The 16,962-nt window shown below is 44.6% G+C and overlaps 2 protein-coding genes across 3 annotated transcripts; one reads left to right on the forward strand and one right to left on the reverse strand.

Annotated features, from left to right (window-relative positions):
- Positions 1 to 242: 242 nt before the first annotated feature.
- On the reverse strand, positions 243 to 7,374 carry jmjd6 (jumonji domain containing 6, arginine demethylase and lysine hydroxylase). The gene is made up of 6 exons (XM_059550617.1): positions 7,080 to 7,374; positions 5,376 to 5,764; positions 4,551 to 4,837; positions 3,598 to 3,733; positions 3,266 to 3,404; positions 243 to 2,320 (listed from the first exon to the last, which is right to left on the reverse strand). The coding sequence occupies exons 1-6, from the start codon at positions 7,206 to 7,208 to the stop codon at positions 2,189 to 2,191; spliced, it is 1,212 nt and encodes a 403-aa protein (XP_059406600.1). The 5' UTR covers positions 7,209 to 7,374; the 3' UTR covers positions 243 to 2,188.
- Positions 7,375 to 7,479: 105 nt separating this feature from the next.
- mettl23 (methyltransferase 23, arginine) lies at positions 7,480 to 16,858 on the forward strand. Of its 2 annotated transcripts, none has more exons than XM_059550630.1 (5): positions 7,480 to 7,823; positions 7,897 to 8,001; positions 16,096 to 16,384; positions 16,461 to 16,545; positions 16,645 to 16,858. In XM_059550630.1, the coding sequence occupies exons 1-5, from the start codon at positions 7,734 to 7,736 to the stop codon at positions 16,802 to 16,804; spliced, it is 729 nt and encodes a 242-aa protein (XP_059406613.1). In that variant the 5' UTR covers positions 7,480 to 7,733; the 3' UTR covers positions 16,805 to 16,858. The 2 variants fall into 2 exon arrangements, with proteins under 2 accessions (XP_059406613.1, XP_059406621.1); XM_059550638.1 differs by having other exon boundaries at positions 16,147 to 16,384.
- Positions 16,859 to 16,962: the final 104 nt, after the last annotated feature.

Raw genomic sequence — 16,962 nt, forward strand, 5'->3', positions numbered from 1 at the left:
TTAAATAAAACTCGTATTAAATCTCTGGGATAAGAGATATTCTGCTTGTATTTGATACGTGACCCATTTGAACTGATCTAATCATAAATAACCACAATGACGCATAAAGAGGAAATATGGCATGCAATGGTCAATAAAAATCAGCCATGGTGGTTTGATTGTACGGTCACACCCTGAACGCTTAAATATTTGCCCAGTGGACAACACGCAATATCTGGACAAAAACACTGAGAACGCCAAGATAAATACATAGAAACCTTTATTAAACAATTATTATTCAGTTTTTGATCTGAGCAACATCAAAGTGTCATATGAGCGAGCCATTGCTGAACATGGAACATGAGGAGCTGAAGTAAGAACATACTTAAGAGAAAACACTGAAGATCTGGAGCAACAAGTGTGGGAGGCTTCATCTGAGAGCACAGACCATTCATTAAAACACCACAACTCTGAGAAATGATACCAGAATGTGAAATATGAGCAACCCGAATGACCAACATTACGTAAAAATAGGCACTTTGTAACCACATCTTTCTCCTTGACTCGTACACATAAAGAAAGCACTGACACAAACCCTGAACAACACACTTCAATCATTAATCGCCTCACACCATCACAGAGTACTGCAGCCCTGAAACATTAAGGTCATGACAGGTCACCCTTTTTGGAGTTACGCTATTTCCTTCCGTTAAAAAAAAAGAACATACAAAAACATTTTAAGACATTATAGGCCAATCACGGTTTCACAAAATGTGGATTTTCGTGAATTATGATTGCAAGATTTCCCCCCTCTTTTGCGTGGCTCATAGCGCACCGTATAATAAATAAGCGCCTCCTAGTGTTTCACTTACGCAGAGGGGTTATAAAAGAAAAACACCTCGTATTTAGTTAGTTGAGCTAAATTAACCATTGAATTCACTGCTAACAGACGAAAGAAGAGAGAAAACGTCGAGTTCAAACGGTCCACACATTTTGCGCATTCACAGTAGTTCCAACTGAAGTAAAGGTGCGTTCACACTTTTGGCTCCACTATAATGTTATTAAGGTAATGGATAGCTTCGCACATGAGATACCGATAAAATATTTACCATTTACACAAATTTTTAATTCGTTCCCTAATTTTAAGTAAATTTTTTGTTCAATTTGAAACAAGGGAACAAATTAATACGACGTCAGCCACAATTTACTAAAATGAGGGAACGAATTAGACAAGGCGAAAAAGGGAAATAATAGGTTGTTGGAGCAAATTCTTAATTCGCGCAAACGATAGATATATATGAAGAGTTTATTTGCAAAAACAGATAACTGCATTTTTTTTTATTTACAAAAACCATGTTTTTACGTTATTTTTATTGCGTTAGTTAGCTGTATTTTTTATTTAATCAAAATAAAGTAACTGCAATTTGATTGAGATTAACTGGAATGCACAATGGAAAAACGTGATTTTCTGAAAATTATTAAAAATGGGAGTTCTGTTTTCACAAATGATGAAATATATATATCTCACATTTCATGTGGCGCTTCAGAATGGGCTTCTAATTAAAAGTTTGAGACTTTTTAAATCAAAATTCTTATCTAGAAGAGTGAGAAAAGGGACCACAAATCACTGTGGTTTAACAGTTTTAAGTACACTGGGCTAGTTTTACCAAAAGACAAGAAACCCATGTTTAAGTGCAGCTCAAGAATAAAGTAGAATCAGTAATAAAATAATCTATTTTCGAGAATCAAAGAGCTAAAGGCAGCATTACACATCAGGTGTACGGTGGGTCATAACACATCGCTCACAAATCTGCACATAACCCCTGTGAAATACAAAAACGGCATCTGTTCTGAATCAAACGCAGATTAAAGATGTTGGCACTGGGACAGGAGGAGACGTCAAGCTTCCTGTCCAGAGCCGGACATCAGCAAAGGCAAAGCAAGAAGGCTGTCCCTTCTCTTCCCACACACAGCTGTTGACTCATTCATGCAACGCTCCTCCAGCAAGCACATATTTGGATATTTTGTTGGTGTTTATCTCTAAAAGCACACTAGGGCTGAGTTAGTTATCATGTGCCCAGACGTGACGCAGCAGGAACCTCTTATCTACTGGACAGGAGTCTCCTGAGGGCTACAGACAGAGAGAACGCCACGTTTCATGGTCTAGGAGACCATTATGGCTGCAGCCCCTCTGTTGTCGAGTGGGACGTCACCGAGACGAACTGCGCTCTTTGCTCACGCAGTCATCCTGGCTTGTGATGTCACCGTTCCCCATAATGCCACAGGTTCTCCTCTTCTTTCTGCGATGGGTCATGGCGTCGCCCTCAGAGCCCGAGTCAGCCTTCAGGGAAAAGGACAAATGGGAGGATGAAAGCATATCACATAAACATAAAAAAATACTCATTGGGATTTAATGAGAACAGATGAAAATGTTCTAATATTCTACTGTCAAAAACATGCCTTGGTTAGTTTTAACTAGATTCACAATCTGTGATATTTCTTTAAACAAATGTATTAATTTAGAAAAGTTAATTTTGATTGAAATTAAGGTTCCTCTGATTCAGGGTAAATTTAGTATAAAAATAAAAGAAAGGGATTGGGAATATTCATAATAATAATCTCACCAAGGCTGCATTATTTAACCAAAAAGTGCAATATTGTGAAATAATCACAATTTAAAAAAAACGTTTTCTATTTAAATACATTTTAAAATGTAATTTATTCTTGTGATGCCAAACTGAATTTTTTCATAACTCCAGTCCTCAGTGTCACACGATCCTTCAGAAATCATTCAAATTAGCTTGTTTGCTGATCAAGAAACATTTATGATTATTATCAATGCTGAAAACTGTTTTTATCGCATTCTTGAAGAACCAAACTATCAAAAATAAGTGACATTTTAATAAGTCCTGTTTACATTCAGGCTGTCATATGCATTTAATTATTACTATTATAAGTGTGTTTTTGTGTAGATAGGCAGACAGATATGACTACTTCACTAAAAGGTTTCTTTAAGGATTGTAAATCATTTCTGACATCTGAATATTAATTTAAATCAAAACGTGACTATGCATGATGCACTGTACTGTTCAATGTGAATTCATTGCGCCCTCTAGCTTGTGTTAACTGTACTGCCCCTGTTTCCCCATCTGTGTTGAAAAGAAAAAGCTTAAGCTATCAGCTGTTATTAGCTCTGTTGTCTAATTACACAGAGCTTGTTCACATGGTGGGTCAGAAGGTGTTCGGCAGCTCATGTGTGTGTGGGCTTCACAGGAACAAGCTGTACCTCTGAACCAGAGTCGGAGGAGCTGGAGGAGGAAGAGGACGACGAGTCACTGGAGCTGTCCGAGGCAATGCCTGTTGATTCCTGCAGGTCCACTTTATCTGCCAGAGCAGCAATATCAGGCCTCTCTTGTTTCAGGATCCTAAGACACACGAGAAATATCACGAACCCACACATTTCACACTTACAGCTTGATTGGCCATGACACACAATACTAATTTTGGTTTTTATACACCATGTTAGGGGTTAAATTATTTGTTGTGTAACCAATAAACAAGGCCCATTTGAAGAGCAGCAAATATTAAAAGTAATCAGTGTACAGAGCAGGGTCTTACCGGTACCACTTTCTGGAGAGTTTGGGGCGACCTCGCACGGTCTTGTGCCACACGATGGGGAAGTTAGTGGTGCTCGCAAAATTCTGGGTCACAGCCATAGCCGTGTCCAGATTGAGGACAACATGCCACCATCCACCTACACAAAACACAGAATGTATTACAATCACAGCTGCATGATTTGTTGCACAAGAATCTACTATTTTGACAAAACTGTGGATATGAACTGCATTATTATCATTCTGCATCACTAATGCGGATTAGATATAATCAACATAAGCATTACAATTATTATATAATACATTTCTGCCATAATCGGCACTTAAAAGAGCCTTATGATCAAATAATTCCAACATAAATAAAACTTTTATTGTGAACAATAAAGTCATGTCTGTATCAGTCAGATGGTTTTCTTCAGATGGGTGAAGTGTTTTCTCTGTTATGGGTTTAGGTCTTATGAGCAGAAGGCTCCTACATACTTTGTTTTCACTGACCTGAGCAGCTAAATTGCACTCAGATGGTTTCTTTGTAATGCCAACATCTATTTAAAGTTGATAAGCAAGACTAACAAAGCCTTTTCCAGCCTCATAAACACCGCGTGGCATGAAGCTTGAATGCCATGTGGTTTAAAGTTATGTTGAGGGAGGCATTACTCACTCATAATACACTCAACATATTATTATTATAATTATATACGGGATAAATATTAGAGCTGATAATCCACTTCAGCAAAAAAATAGTGGAACAAGACTGACCTGTCAGTAAAACATTTTGAAACCAGTCCAACAAAACAGGTATGAAAGGGTGTGTAAGTGTTGTGTGAATAACACTGACCCGATTTATGACTTTAGAAGTTGTGAAACAGAAAGTCAAATGAAATAATTCTGCCTCGTGAAAGTTCCTAAACATGAGAAGCTTGTTGACGGACAATAGATGTGTGTAAAATGGGCTCTGACCGGGCACAAACACGGTCTCTCCGGGGTGCTGAAGGATCTCCAGCGGTCTGAACTCGGCCGGCCAGGTGGGCTGCTGTGTGCGGGGATAGATGACGCTGAACCAGGTGATGGCCTCGTCCTGCTGGTTTCCCCCGTCCTCTCGCGTCACCTTGATGAGCTCGCGGGGCGTGTGGGTGGGGAACAGGCACCAGCGCTTGTGGCCCTGCACCAGAGCGTTCCACGCACTCGTGCCGAGAGGGTCAATGTGGATGCCTGTTCCAGAGCGGGCCGGTCCCATCACAAACCACCTACAGCAGCGGGAATGAAAAACAACCTTGATGAACTAAAAACATACATGAACTAGAATTAATAGTCTGAATGCTTATAAATACATTACAAACACTATAAAATCATTACAAAAAAACAATTTTTTTATATAATATTTAATTTCAATAAAGTTAATTAAATTGTTACATATTTTCCCCTTTTCAATACATATAAAATGTCATTTCTTTTCAACAAAAAAGTAATAACTAATTGGGTGTTGGGCAGTAACTTGTTACAGTAATAATATTACTTTTGAAAGGAGTATCAAGTTATGAGTAATATAAAAAATTTTGAGTAACTAGCCCAACACTGATTATATCAAACTATAAATGTATCATTTTCATTATTATATTATGCCTGGTAACGGTTTCATTTCTAATAGTTATCACTAGAAAAGGGGAAAAAAGTACTTCTAATGTTTTAGTTTTTTTTTTTAAACCAAAGCTTGTTAAGCATCAGATGTATATTAAAATCAGCACGGCTGACACTGAGAAGTGATGGAAAGAAAGGAAGCGTTACCTGTACGGAGGACGGCGCTTCTCCCCTGCAAACTGAAAGAGGTCGTCCCTAAAGAAAACGGGCACCTGGTAGTCTTCCAAAAGCTTGCGGCGCTTCGCATGTTCACCGAAACTGCTATCGAAGATGTAGAGGGGGCTGTCGTCACGCGTCGACTCCAAATACTCCATGTAGTACTTCATCTTCATCTTGACCGAGAAGCCATCGTTGTCCTCGCCGCACTTGAACTTCTGGTTGCGGTATTTGCGCTTGAGTCGCTCCAAAGTCCACTTCTCCCGGGCGGGCCACGAGTCCTGGCAGTTGAGCAGAACGACGGGTTTATAGGGTTTCTCAAACCGCTGAATGAACTCCTCTGGACTGAGACGCCCAGCGTCCACTCGCTCCACATTGTCCTGGACAAAGACAGGCAAGCCGCTTTTATTTTCTGGATTTTTTGGATGTGATTTAAAACCAAGTCAGTTTTTGTTTTTTTACAGTAGACCAAGCCAAAATCTTTAGGAGACCACCAAATGCATTTGACCATGAAACCCCAGCATCACTGTGTTGATCGTCTTTTTTTTTAAAGATATTAGTACTTGGTCAGTTTCTCAAAGCTATACAATACTTTATAGTGAAACTTAATTTATGGTGTTTTTGTGTATTTTAGAGGAATACAGTCACATGAACTACTGTTTCATGAAAACATGTTCTGGGTTTCTGAGCCAGTACAATAAAGTCCTAGCTCTCCAAAAAAGATCTAGAACCCCTTTGGTTTATGATTTGGGAATTGAATAAAAACTCCATAAACCGAAGGACCCCATTACACTAAAAGGGCAACAGCGCACCGTTCGCCTCAGGACGGGGTCTCTAAAATGGCTCGGGTCTCGCTGGTCAGATTATTTTTAGCCACTCCATGAAGATTCACAGACACAGGAACCTCATACGCAATGATTCAACTGCAAACGAACATCCATCAGAGCTGATGGGACCTTAATCTGGTTTTGGAGAGGACTTGATATAAAACAGCACTTCACAGAGACATCTCGCAAGCTTCAAAAATCATGACAGTTGGCAATAAGACTCCAGAAGTCAGGACTGATGTCAACGGCATATGTTCTCCAAACACCTTTATTTTGTTGGTGTGTATGATTGTACGGCTTCAGAATATAGTACATAAGTGGTACCGACCAATTATTGGTTTTTGTGCTTTTCAGAGGTCAGCATTTTTATAAGAAATACACTACCACTGTATTTTTGACTCCAATGCACTTGTTTTTTTGTTTTAAAAAACAAGGACACCTTAAAATAAAGTCCGAAATTACCCAAAAGATTTTACCAAAGACATTTTAGGCCCCTTGTAAGTGTGCTTATGCCTCCTAGCTGGCCCCGGGCCCCTGAGTCAGAACCGCTGTTGTGTTATTATATACCATAATACTGCATACATCTCAGAAACCTCTCAATTCTTCTGAAAACACCTCAATATGACGAATACAGAACACATTTATCCTAAACATGAGATGTGTTCATTACTATTCGACGGCTCGAGCAACGGTGAACTTTTAAAGCGCGAGGAAGTGCGTACGTGCGCGGATGAACGTAGACACGGGCTCCCGCCACCAAACCGAGATCCCGTGTCCCTTTAACAACAAACTACAAGATGCCAACGTGTAGCGTCCAGCGTTACCGGTAACGTCTAGGCTACGCGTTCTGTGGCGTAAACGTCGTTACCTTCACTGTCCGGTGCGACAGATCAAAGCTCTCGCAGTAATTGTGTTTGGTCCAGTCGCTCGAGTCCTTCAGTTCGGGTCTGGCGCTCCGCTTCGCCTCTTTGATCCGTTTCTTACTTTTATGGTTCATTCTTCAGCGATTCAGCGCGTGTAGCTCGCGAGCTAACTGCAATATGATGGAAGTCTATATGGAGACTGAAGCGGCGAGTCAGTCACTGGAGGCCTGCAGCTCTTTTGCTGTCGACAGGGCTCTACGCAATACAGGAATCAAGTTATGTTTATGGCAGAGTTGGAGGCGGTTGATGTACTGAAGGGTTCGATAACAATAAACTAAAGTTAGATAACCTGGTGGCAGCAAGCTTCTTTCATGCCTTATGGCGCAATCTAACTGATATTAGCTTGTTTCCCGCCCCCAAGGAAGAATCTAACAATCTGATTGGCTGGCTTTATGCACTGCGCTGTCAGTTTGGAATCCGATTGGCTGAGACGCTGTCCAGCAAACTGAGATCCAATAGAACAAGAGAAAGAGGCCGCCTGAACGCACTGGTGTCTGTGTGATTGGTTGGATGTGTTTAATGGCCGGAATTGTTCTGGAAAGCTGAAAACAGATGTGGTCCCTGTCAAGTACAGTGAGGTAAAACATCAGCAAGAGACTATGGATGAGCCTTCTCTGACGCTAGTAGAGAAATCATTCACGTTTGAGGACTGTGGAGGCTCTCAGTCCTTAACTGTGTCTATTCCTGAGGTACAGCACAGTTTTTAACACTTTATGTAATCGATTTGTTAACCATCTTACAATAAATTTTGTTGTAATTCAGGTTCTTGATCCACACTATGGGATGTATGTTTGGCCCTGTGCTGTGGTCCTGTCTCAGTATGTGTGGAAGACGAGGAGTGAACTACAACACAAGACTGTTCTTGAGGTAAACACATCACACTAGTCACTTAAACTTACTGTTCAAGGTCACACTTATCACTTTAAAGGGGGCCAACGCTGAAACACACTCTTAGGTCCATCATGAGATGATTACAAGCCTTCTCCATGCCTTCTTCTTCCGGTCATTCTGGTACAGGTTTATCTTAATTTGTTTTGGGTATGTATTAAAGAAGGGGGTACAATCATGATTAGGAAGTCGTGGCCTAATGGTTAGAGAGTCGGACTGGTAATCGAAAGGTTGTGAGTTCGAGTCTCGGGCCGGCAGGAATTGTGGGTGGGGGGAGTGCATGTACAGTTCTCTCTCCACCCTCAATACCATGACTTAGGTGCCCTTGAGCAAGGCATTGAACCACCAACTGCTCCCCGGGCGCCGCAGCATAAATGGCTGCCCACTGCTCTGGGTGTGTGTTCACAGTGTGTGTGTGTGTGTGTGTGTGTGTGTGTGTGTGTGTGTGTGTGTGTGTGTTCACTGCTGTGTGTGTGTGTGCACTTTGGATGGGTTAAATGCAGAGCACGAATTCTGAGTATGGGTCACCATCATAGGTCACCATACTTGGCTGAATGTCACGTCACTTTCACACTTTCTTTTTTCACTTTCATTAGAATACCCTGAAATTAAAACTCAGAGTGTGCACTTTAACAAAATCGCTATTCCAAACATTACCTATTTTTTTAGTTCAACATTCGTAATAAAAACATTTCTGTTATAACTACATGTAGTGACTATACCAAAACAAACAACCAAAAACATTTCTTCAGAAGATGACTTTCAAATCTTAGAATAAAATCATACATTTAATTAATATTTTAGTTTTTGATAAGCTACAATAAAGGCTATCTATGTTTATTATCATTTTTTTCCCCTGACTCTTTGCTGTATTTTAAAATGTAGATTTTTGGCAAATCGCATGGAAACCAATTGGGCTCAGTTTGACACCAAAGTTTCATGTGCATTTTGGGGGAAATTTTCGTTAGTGCGAAAGATTTTTCAATGAAGATTTTGCAATTTGTTCAAGCTGTTCATGTGTATTTACTGCACTGACCAATAGAAAGCTGCTTGTTATGAAAATGACTTCTGTTTGAACTGGGCTTTATGCATCGCTACACTATTGACAATAGTTGCATCATTTAGCTAATATGACAGACCTTAACATATAGTCTTGTACAGTGTTGTGCATGAACGCGTTCAATGAACAACGTTCACTGAACGCGTTCATATTTTCGCCGAACGCTGAACTGAACGAATCACTTTTCATACAATGAACGTGAACGAGAGCGGCGCTCACTCTGGCAGGAATGAACAGCACGCGCAGTTCACGTTCACGCTCATTTGAAAAGTCAGGTTTTACCAGGGCTAAATTTGAGCCAGAACATGTTCCGTCACCTCCGACATTGGATCCAGCACCTCCTGTGTCACTAAAATTTATTGCCTAAATGAAAAAAAAAATTACTGTTTGTGTAGTGTTCAATGTTTGTGAAACATGACTTGCGCGCTTGTTGTACTAGTTGAGATTGCTGTTAGCCTCGATCTTTTCGCGCAGGGGAAAAATGTCAAAAAGACAGGAAAGTTTGCTTAACTTTTTCAAATAGGCTGGACAGTCAGATCCCAAACAAGCAAAAATCGTTTCCGCTGATCATAAAGGAGACCCCGGTGGACACAGTCCAGTCGATATCTCGTTATTTCGACATAATAAGGGGACATTCTAATCTGCATTAAGCCACATTAAGCGTTCTTATAATGGTTCCCTTATCGAGTCGGTCTCTCAACATTACGTATGGGGAAATCCATTTCCTCGAAATTATGAAGTCTGATTGAATAACTCTTTTGCTTGCAAATAGCCAATGGCGCCCTCGCCCTCACCTGATTGGCTGACAGCCATCAATATAGGTGACGGCGGGCGCCAAAAACCTCAGAATCATTTTTCTTCACTTGAGTCTGGTTTCGCCGTGGATTCACGCATACAGAGCGGAAATTGTGGAAAATTATCCCCTCTCGCGTTCCGGTGATTTTTCTCTTATAATGTCTCTTTGCCGCATGTGTGGTGGGCCCATTGATTTCCCTGACGCACACGAGCAGTGTGTGCTGTGCCTGGGTCGGGCTCACGCAGAGGCGGCATTCGAAGGTTCGGGATGTCGTGCCTGTGAGGAGCTTCCCATCAAGATCCTTCGTGCAAGGCTGGCCGTTACCCGCAACGGTAAATGGTCTCGTTTGGATATGACGAGGACGACGCCATGTCTACTAATGCCTCAGACCTGGGAGCGTGGTCCGAGGCCCCGTCTGAAGCTGCCCCCACATCGCTAGATGCCGAGCTTATGGCGATCCTCACGGAGGCGGTGGCAGATATGGAATTGGAGTGAACAGCCCCCAAGGAGCTGCCGTCTAAGAGATGGATGGACGGTTCCTTCCTCGGCGCGGGCCGCCAGGCTGAAGCCCCGCAGAGACCCGCGCCTTTTTTCTCTGAGGTCCACGAGGAACTCACCCGGTCATGGCGCTCCCCTTACTCAGCCCGAGTCCATGCACAGGGGACCCAGCTGCTGACGACGGTGGAAGGGGCGGAGAAATTGGGATACGCGCGACCGCCTCCCATCGAGGATGCTATCGCGGCCCACCTGGCGTCTTCTCTCGGCCTTCTTCTCTTTGCCTTCTAGGCCATATCAAGCTACTGCTCACATCGCCGAGAAGGCTTACATATCGGCTGGACATGCAGCATCTGCCCTCCACACGATGGCAATCCTGCAGGTCTTCCAAACTCGGCTCCTGGGGTCCCTGGACGAGGGAAGCCCGGACCCAGAGTCGCTCAGGAAGCTGCGCACGGCGGCGGATCTAGCTCTCGCGGCGTCGAAGAAGGCCGCGCAGGGAATCGGCCGCAATATGAGCAGCCTTGTGGTCCTGCATCGCCATCTGTGGCTGACGCTGTCTGGCATGCGCGATGCCGAAAAGAGGCAGTTCCTAGATGCACCGGTGAGCCCCACCGGTCTTTTCGGTGTCGCGGTGGAATCTCTTTCGGAGAAATACGCCGAGACCGTCAAGCAGTCTAAGATGATGCCTCATCTCCTGCCGAAACGGTCTCAAGCCCCCCCTGCAGCGAGGTCCAGGTCTTCTTCAGCGCAGCGCCCGGCGGGATATACCAGGCGCGCGTTCGTGAGCCAGAGCCACCGTTCCGCCAGAGGCAGCCCAGAAAGCCCCGTTTTGGCGCTAAACCGGCCTCTAGCAGCCAAGGGCGCCCAGCGGGCAAGAAGGAGCAGCGTTCCTGATGCTCGTGCCAGGGGGAAGAGAGCGCGGGACGTGTTCGTCGGACCCGCAGCGAAGAGGGCGTGTTCTCGCCCAGAGTTCGTCAACGATGTGAATGTTGTGATAATGAAACCGCTGTGTTCTGTTTCAATAAACATGCATTACATGCCTCAGCAAAAGAGCTTTCTTCCTCCCTCTACTATTACCGGCTACATAAGCGAAGCCTCTCCCCCGAGAGACGTTTCGCAAAGCGGAAGCTCGGGGAAACCCGAGGAGGTGGCTTTGTATGCTCCCGTGCAAGAAGCCGTGGACGAGTCACCTGCCATTCATATAGCGGTCAATGCTTCCCCGGTGGCTGGCGCACAGCCCCCGCCGCAGCATGCATTAATACCATCTGTATTGAGTCATCTGAGCGCGTGGGCCACGCTCCCCGCGGCATCTTATTGGGTGATCAACACGATAAAACGCGGCTACACGCTCCAGTTCGCTCGCAGACCACCCCGCTTCGGCGGTGTGATTATGACAGAAGTATCAGAACAGAGCGCCCCGCTGCTACGAGCAGAAATATCCTCTCTCCTGGCCAAACAAGCAGTAGAGATAGTGCCCGAGGAACGGAGAAATTCAGGGTTCTACAGCCGTTATTTTCTAGTTCCGAAAAAGGACGGAGGTATGCGCCCCATTTTAGACCTGAGATTACTGAACAAAGCGCTCGCGAAATGCACGTTCAAGATGATAACAGTGAAGCAGATCCTCGCGCACATTCAGCCCGACGATTACTTCATTGCAGTGGATCTAAAGGATGCATACTTCCACATCCAGATAGCCCCACATCACAGGCGCTTCCTGCGTTTTGCATTTGAGGGGGTGGCGTTATACTTTGGCTCACCGTGTATTTACAATGTGCATGAATACAGCGCTCGCTCCCCTGAAGCTCAGTGGAATGCGCATACTGAACTATCTCGACGACTGGTTAGTCATCGCACGGTCGAGAAGCACTCTCGAGGAACACAAACACAGACTCCTCGCCCATCTGACAGGTTTGTGGCTGTTTGTGAACATTCAGAAGAGCACGCTGCAGCCGCGCCAATATATCACATTCCTGGGTATGATACTGGACTCGCGCACTATGATCGCGAAGCTGTCAGAGCCGAGAATCCATGTCTCGAGACTCTGGCGCCTTGGTTCGGCACGACCATATTCGAGCAGGGTGCTGCTATGGGCAGACTGGTCAGACGTGTAGTGGTCACCACGGATGCTTCACTATCAGGCTGGGGAGCCCTATGCGATGGCAGACCAGCATTCGGTACGTGGATAGGGGACCAGACGCGCTGGCACATAAACTGCTTGGAGATGGAAGCGGTTCATCTAGCACTGCAGAGTTTCCTTCCGTTTGTGAAACACCGTCATGTTCTCATCAGAACGGACAACACGGCGGTGGTGGCGCACATCAATCGCCAGGGAGGTTTACGTTCGCGATCCCTGCAGGGATTAGCGAGACAGCTGCTGTTATGGACAGACAGGGTACTTCTGTCGATTCGAGCAGTGCACGTACCGAGCAGTTTGAATTGCGGCGCCGACATGCTGTCCAGGGACGGCATTGTACACGGAGAATGGAGGCTCCATCCGCAAACGATAAATATGATCTGGAATCTGTTTGGCAAAGCGGAGATCGACCTCTTTGCGTCGCAAGAGAACGCCCACTGCCCTCTGTACTTCTCGCTGACAGCATCCCCCCTGGGGGGAGACGAGCTGTCGAGCCGCTGGCCCAAGGGACGGAAGTATGGTTTTCCCCCAGTCAAGTTAATGCCGCTGGTGCTGCAAAAGATCAGGGAGGAGAGATGTGCGTTGATCCTGGTAGCACCCAAATGGCCCAACCAGCCGTGGTTCCCGGAACTGGTGAACATATCGCGGCTTCCCCCGTGGCGGATCCCGCCGAGAAGGGTCCTCTTGTCCCAGGCGAGGGGCACCATATGGCACCCCAACCCAGAGCTTTGGGACCTGCATGTGTGGCAGATCAGCGTGGAGTATATCAGCGAGTGCTGCAGACAATAGCAGAGGCTAGAGTCCCTTCCACGAGGCGTTTATACACTCTGAAGTGGAAAGTATTTGCTAACTGGTGTGTTGACAAAAATGAAGACCCCAGCAGTTGCGATATCTCCATTATTCTGACCTTCCTACAGGAACGTCTGGATGCTGGCAGTACCCCATCTACAGTGAAAGTCTACGTGGCCGCTATCGCCGTTTTTCGTGACTTGCTAGACGGCCATTCAGTGGGGAGGCACCCCCTTATAACGAGTTTTCTTCGGGGAGCTAGGCGGCTTAATCCACCCAGCCTTCGTCAGATGCCGGTCTGGGACCTGTCGTTAGTGCTTAGTGCGCTGTCCGACCCACCTTTTGAACCAGCCGAGTTTAGCGACCTTAAAGTGCTCTCATTTAAGACGGCGCTACTGCTCGCGCTAGCTTGCGGGAAACGAGTGGGAGATTTGCATGCCCTGTCAGTGAACAGCGCGTGTATGCAGTTTGGACCGGACGATTGTATGGTAAGACTTTTACCCAAACGCGGCTATTCACCTAAAGTACTCTCAACGCCGTTCAGAGCTCAGATAGTTAAAATTCAAGCATTTTGCCCCAAGGAGGACAGTAATTCAGTGTCTCAGAAGTGCGCTTTGTGCCCCGTGCGTGCCCTACGTGCTTATGTGAACAGAACTAGCCAGTTTCGAAACTTCAGACCAGCTTTTCGTCTGCTACGCGGGTGCCAAGAAGGGCAGCGCGCTGTCGAAGCAGAGGCTATCACACTGGATAGTGGAGGCTGTGCGACTAGCTTATGCTTCCCGGGGAACCGCCTGCCCAATCGGAGTGCACGCCCACTCCACAAGGAGTTTGGCGTCGTCATGGAGTTGGGCGAAAGGCATGTCTATTCAGGACATTTGTTTCGCAGCGGGCTGGTCGTCTCGCAACACGTTTGTGAGATTCTATAAATTGGACATTCCCTCGTTCGCATCACATGTGCTGTCAGTGCAGGAGGAGGAAGTTGAGCAGTCATTGGACTAGGTTATGGCACGCCTTGCCTGGCGCGTGCACTAGCCATGGCTTCGACCAGGTCATATAGACAGCGTCAGTTGTTTTTAGCAATAGCTGCGGTTAAGGTATTCATTCACTATCTAGTGTGGCACCTTTATTATGGCCGCATTATAAGCCGGCAGTGTATTCCCAAGCACCAACATATTGCTGCATTTTCCCCATATCACACCAGTGTTGCTTATCTGGGTGCACTGGGTTACGATGGTGTAAGAGCTGATTTGGCTCTGTGCCAAAAGGGGTTTCAACCAGGTCCGGTACCCGATCTAGAGCTAATGCGCTGTAAGAACTAGTGTATGCTCTTCTGTGGCTCGATGTGAGCTGGGCCGGACAGTATTTCCCACACGGCGGGGGTTTTATTGTTCCCCATACGTAATGTCGAGAGACCGACTCGATAAGGGAACGTCTCCGGTTACTCACGTAACCTTAGTTCCCTGAGAGGAGGGAACAAGACATTACGTAACCTGCCGTGTGGAAAACCTTCCAGCCTCATAACTCTCGTTCAGTCGAAGATTCTGAGGTTTTTGGCGCCCGCCGTCACCTATATTGATGGCTGTCAGCCAATCAGGTGAGGGCGAGGGCGCCATTGGCTATTTGCAAGCAAAAGAGTTATTCAATCAGACTTCATAATTTCGAGGAAATGGATTTCCCCATACGTAATGTCTCGTTCCCTCCTCTCAGGGAACTAAGGTTACGTGCGTAACCGGAGACGTTTTCTATGGGAGGAAAATGCTTAACCGTTCATTTTATGGGCTCATCTGATTTTTTGTACATAGCCTATTTGTTAGGATTTTAGTATCATAATGATTAGGCTAATACATGCACAATTATCCGTGAACTTGATTTGACAAATGCCTTTAAACTTGTGTGTGCAAAATTCAGAATTAAATTAATGTGCAGAAATTTGTACAAATAGAGAGTAGGCTATGTAGGCATACTATACTGTTGTAGCCATTAAAAAAGCATGTTTCATATTTGTTAAAATATTTTAATGTTATTTTTTTTCCATTTATGTTGATTTACGAAAAGTGAACAGCATGACCGAGTAAGATAGGATGCGCAATATGAGACATGGAGCGGGTCAGACATGATTTTGACCGTTGAAGTTGAAGTTGTTATATAAAGCCTTTCTTTAAAGTGAATTTCGTTTTGTATAAATTGTATCTTAATTTTAATCAACTTTTCATCAACCAATTGCCTGTATTTAATGAATAGGCCGACGAAACAAATATAACGGAGGTGCCCGCGCGCTCACTTGCATTGCACGTCAACTAGAGCACATCCTAACTTAACGAAACTCAGTGTATGCCTCACACAGACATGACAAATACATCAAATACACAAAGCTTGAAATGTATAAATAATTGTCTCTTGTTTATTGGTACAATAATTTTGATTAGTTTTGGAGTGGCAGTGATTTGCAGCTGGTAATGGATGGTAAAGAGGTTCTATTGAGTAAGATAGTGGCCTATCTTAAAAAGAATTTTACAAATGAACGTGAACTAGTTCGTTTTAACATATGTGAACTTAGTTCATTTAAAAAAAAATGAACTATGAACATGAACTAGTTCACTAGTTCATCATCTGTGTGAACTGAACTTTGAGCTAGTTCTTTTTAAGTATGAACTGGCACAACACTGGTCTTGTACAACCTTTCCAAAACACACATTTTTCAAAGCTTCCCATGGACAATCCTGATCCTAAGGGAGGAGAGTCCAAGAAGAAATAGTTGTTAGCCACAGTGTTTCAAGCTAACTGAATTTGGGTCAGATTGCCCCGCAGCACATCAGGAGGGTGATGAAGAGTGTCTGTGAGTTGCAGCTCGGTGCTGGAGTGAGTTTGTCTGGTGTGGTGGCTGCCAAGTGTGGAGCGCGTGTGATTTTGTCAGACAGTGCGGAGCTGCCCCTCTGCCTGAGAAACTGCAGGCGCTCCTGTGACGCCAACCACCTCCCCGACGTACCTGTGATCGGACTCACCTGGGGACAGGTGTCCCCAGAGCTCCTCTCACTGCCACCGGTGGATGTTATCTTGGGATCAGATGTATTCTATGAACCTGAAGGTGAGTTTTGTTCCCCGCTTGTCTTATCTTCTTTATCTTACACTGGTTTCTAAGCATTGAACACTGCTTTGAACAGATTTTGAAGATGTGCTTGTGACTGTCTCCTTTATTGTGAGGAAAAACCCTCATGCTCAGCTCTGGACTACCTACCAGGAGAGAAGGTGATCTGACAAACATCATCTACCTTCCAGAAACATATGGCTTAATATTTTTTGCCATCATTCCGTAATTAAAAACCACTTCCATTTCTTTTCTTGCAGTGCGGACTGGTCCATAGATGCCTTGTTACTTAAGTGGGATCTGAAGTGCATTAATGTTCCATTAGAAACGTTTGATGCAAACAAAACCCATCTCGCTGGATCAACGCTTCCAGGAAATCACACTGTACAAATGATGATTATAACAAAACGAGTGGTTTAATATGTGTGTGTGTGTGTTTGTGTGAATTTTATAAACTTGTATATAATGTGAAAACGTTTTTTCCATCGCCATCCAGCACATTACATCATGACCTGATAAATTTCTGCCCTGCATTTTCCTCCTCCACTTCAAAATGCCAGATTCTTACCAAAATGTTT

Source organism: Carassius carassius, chromosome 1 (genome assembly GCF_963082965.1).
Source record: "Carassius carassius chromosome 1, fCarCar2.1, whole genome shotgun sequence".
Lineage (NCBI taxonomy): Eukaryota > Metazoa > Chordata > Actinopteri > Cypriniformes > Cyprinidae > Carassius > Carassius carassius.

What these genes read in the sequence shown, in the direction of transcription:
- mettl23 (XM_059550630.1), top strand. Translation starts at nt 7,734, where the DNA reads ATGGATGAGCCTTCTCTGACGCTAGTAGAGAAATCATTCACGTTTGAG. An exon ending in AACACAAGACTGTTCTTGAG is followed by an intron (nt 8,002 to 16,095) that starts GTAAACACATCA and finishes AATTTGGGTCAG; the next exon opens with ATTGCCCCGCAGCACATCAG. An exon ending in TGTATTCTATGAACCTGAAG is followed by an intron (nt 16,385 to 16,460) that starts GTGAGTTTTGTT and finishes TGCTTTGAACAG; the next exon opens with ATTTTGAAGATGTGCTTGTG.
- jmjd6 (XM_059550617.1), bottom strand. Translation starts at nt 7,208, where the DNA reads ATGAACCATAAAAGTAAGAAACGGATCAAAGAGGCGAAGCGGAGCGCC. An exon ending in TGTCGCACCGGACAGTGAAG is followed by an intron (nt 5,765 to 7,079) that starts GTAACGACGTTT and finishes GTCTTTGTCCAG; the next exon opens with GACAATGTGGAGCGAGTGGA. An exon ending in CCTCCGACTCTGGTTCAGAG is followed by an intron (nt 2,321 to 3,265) that starts GTACAGCTTGTT and finishes TTTTCCCTGAAG; the next exon opens with GCTGACTCGGGCTCTGAGGG.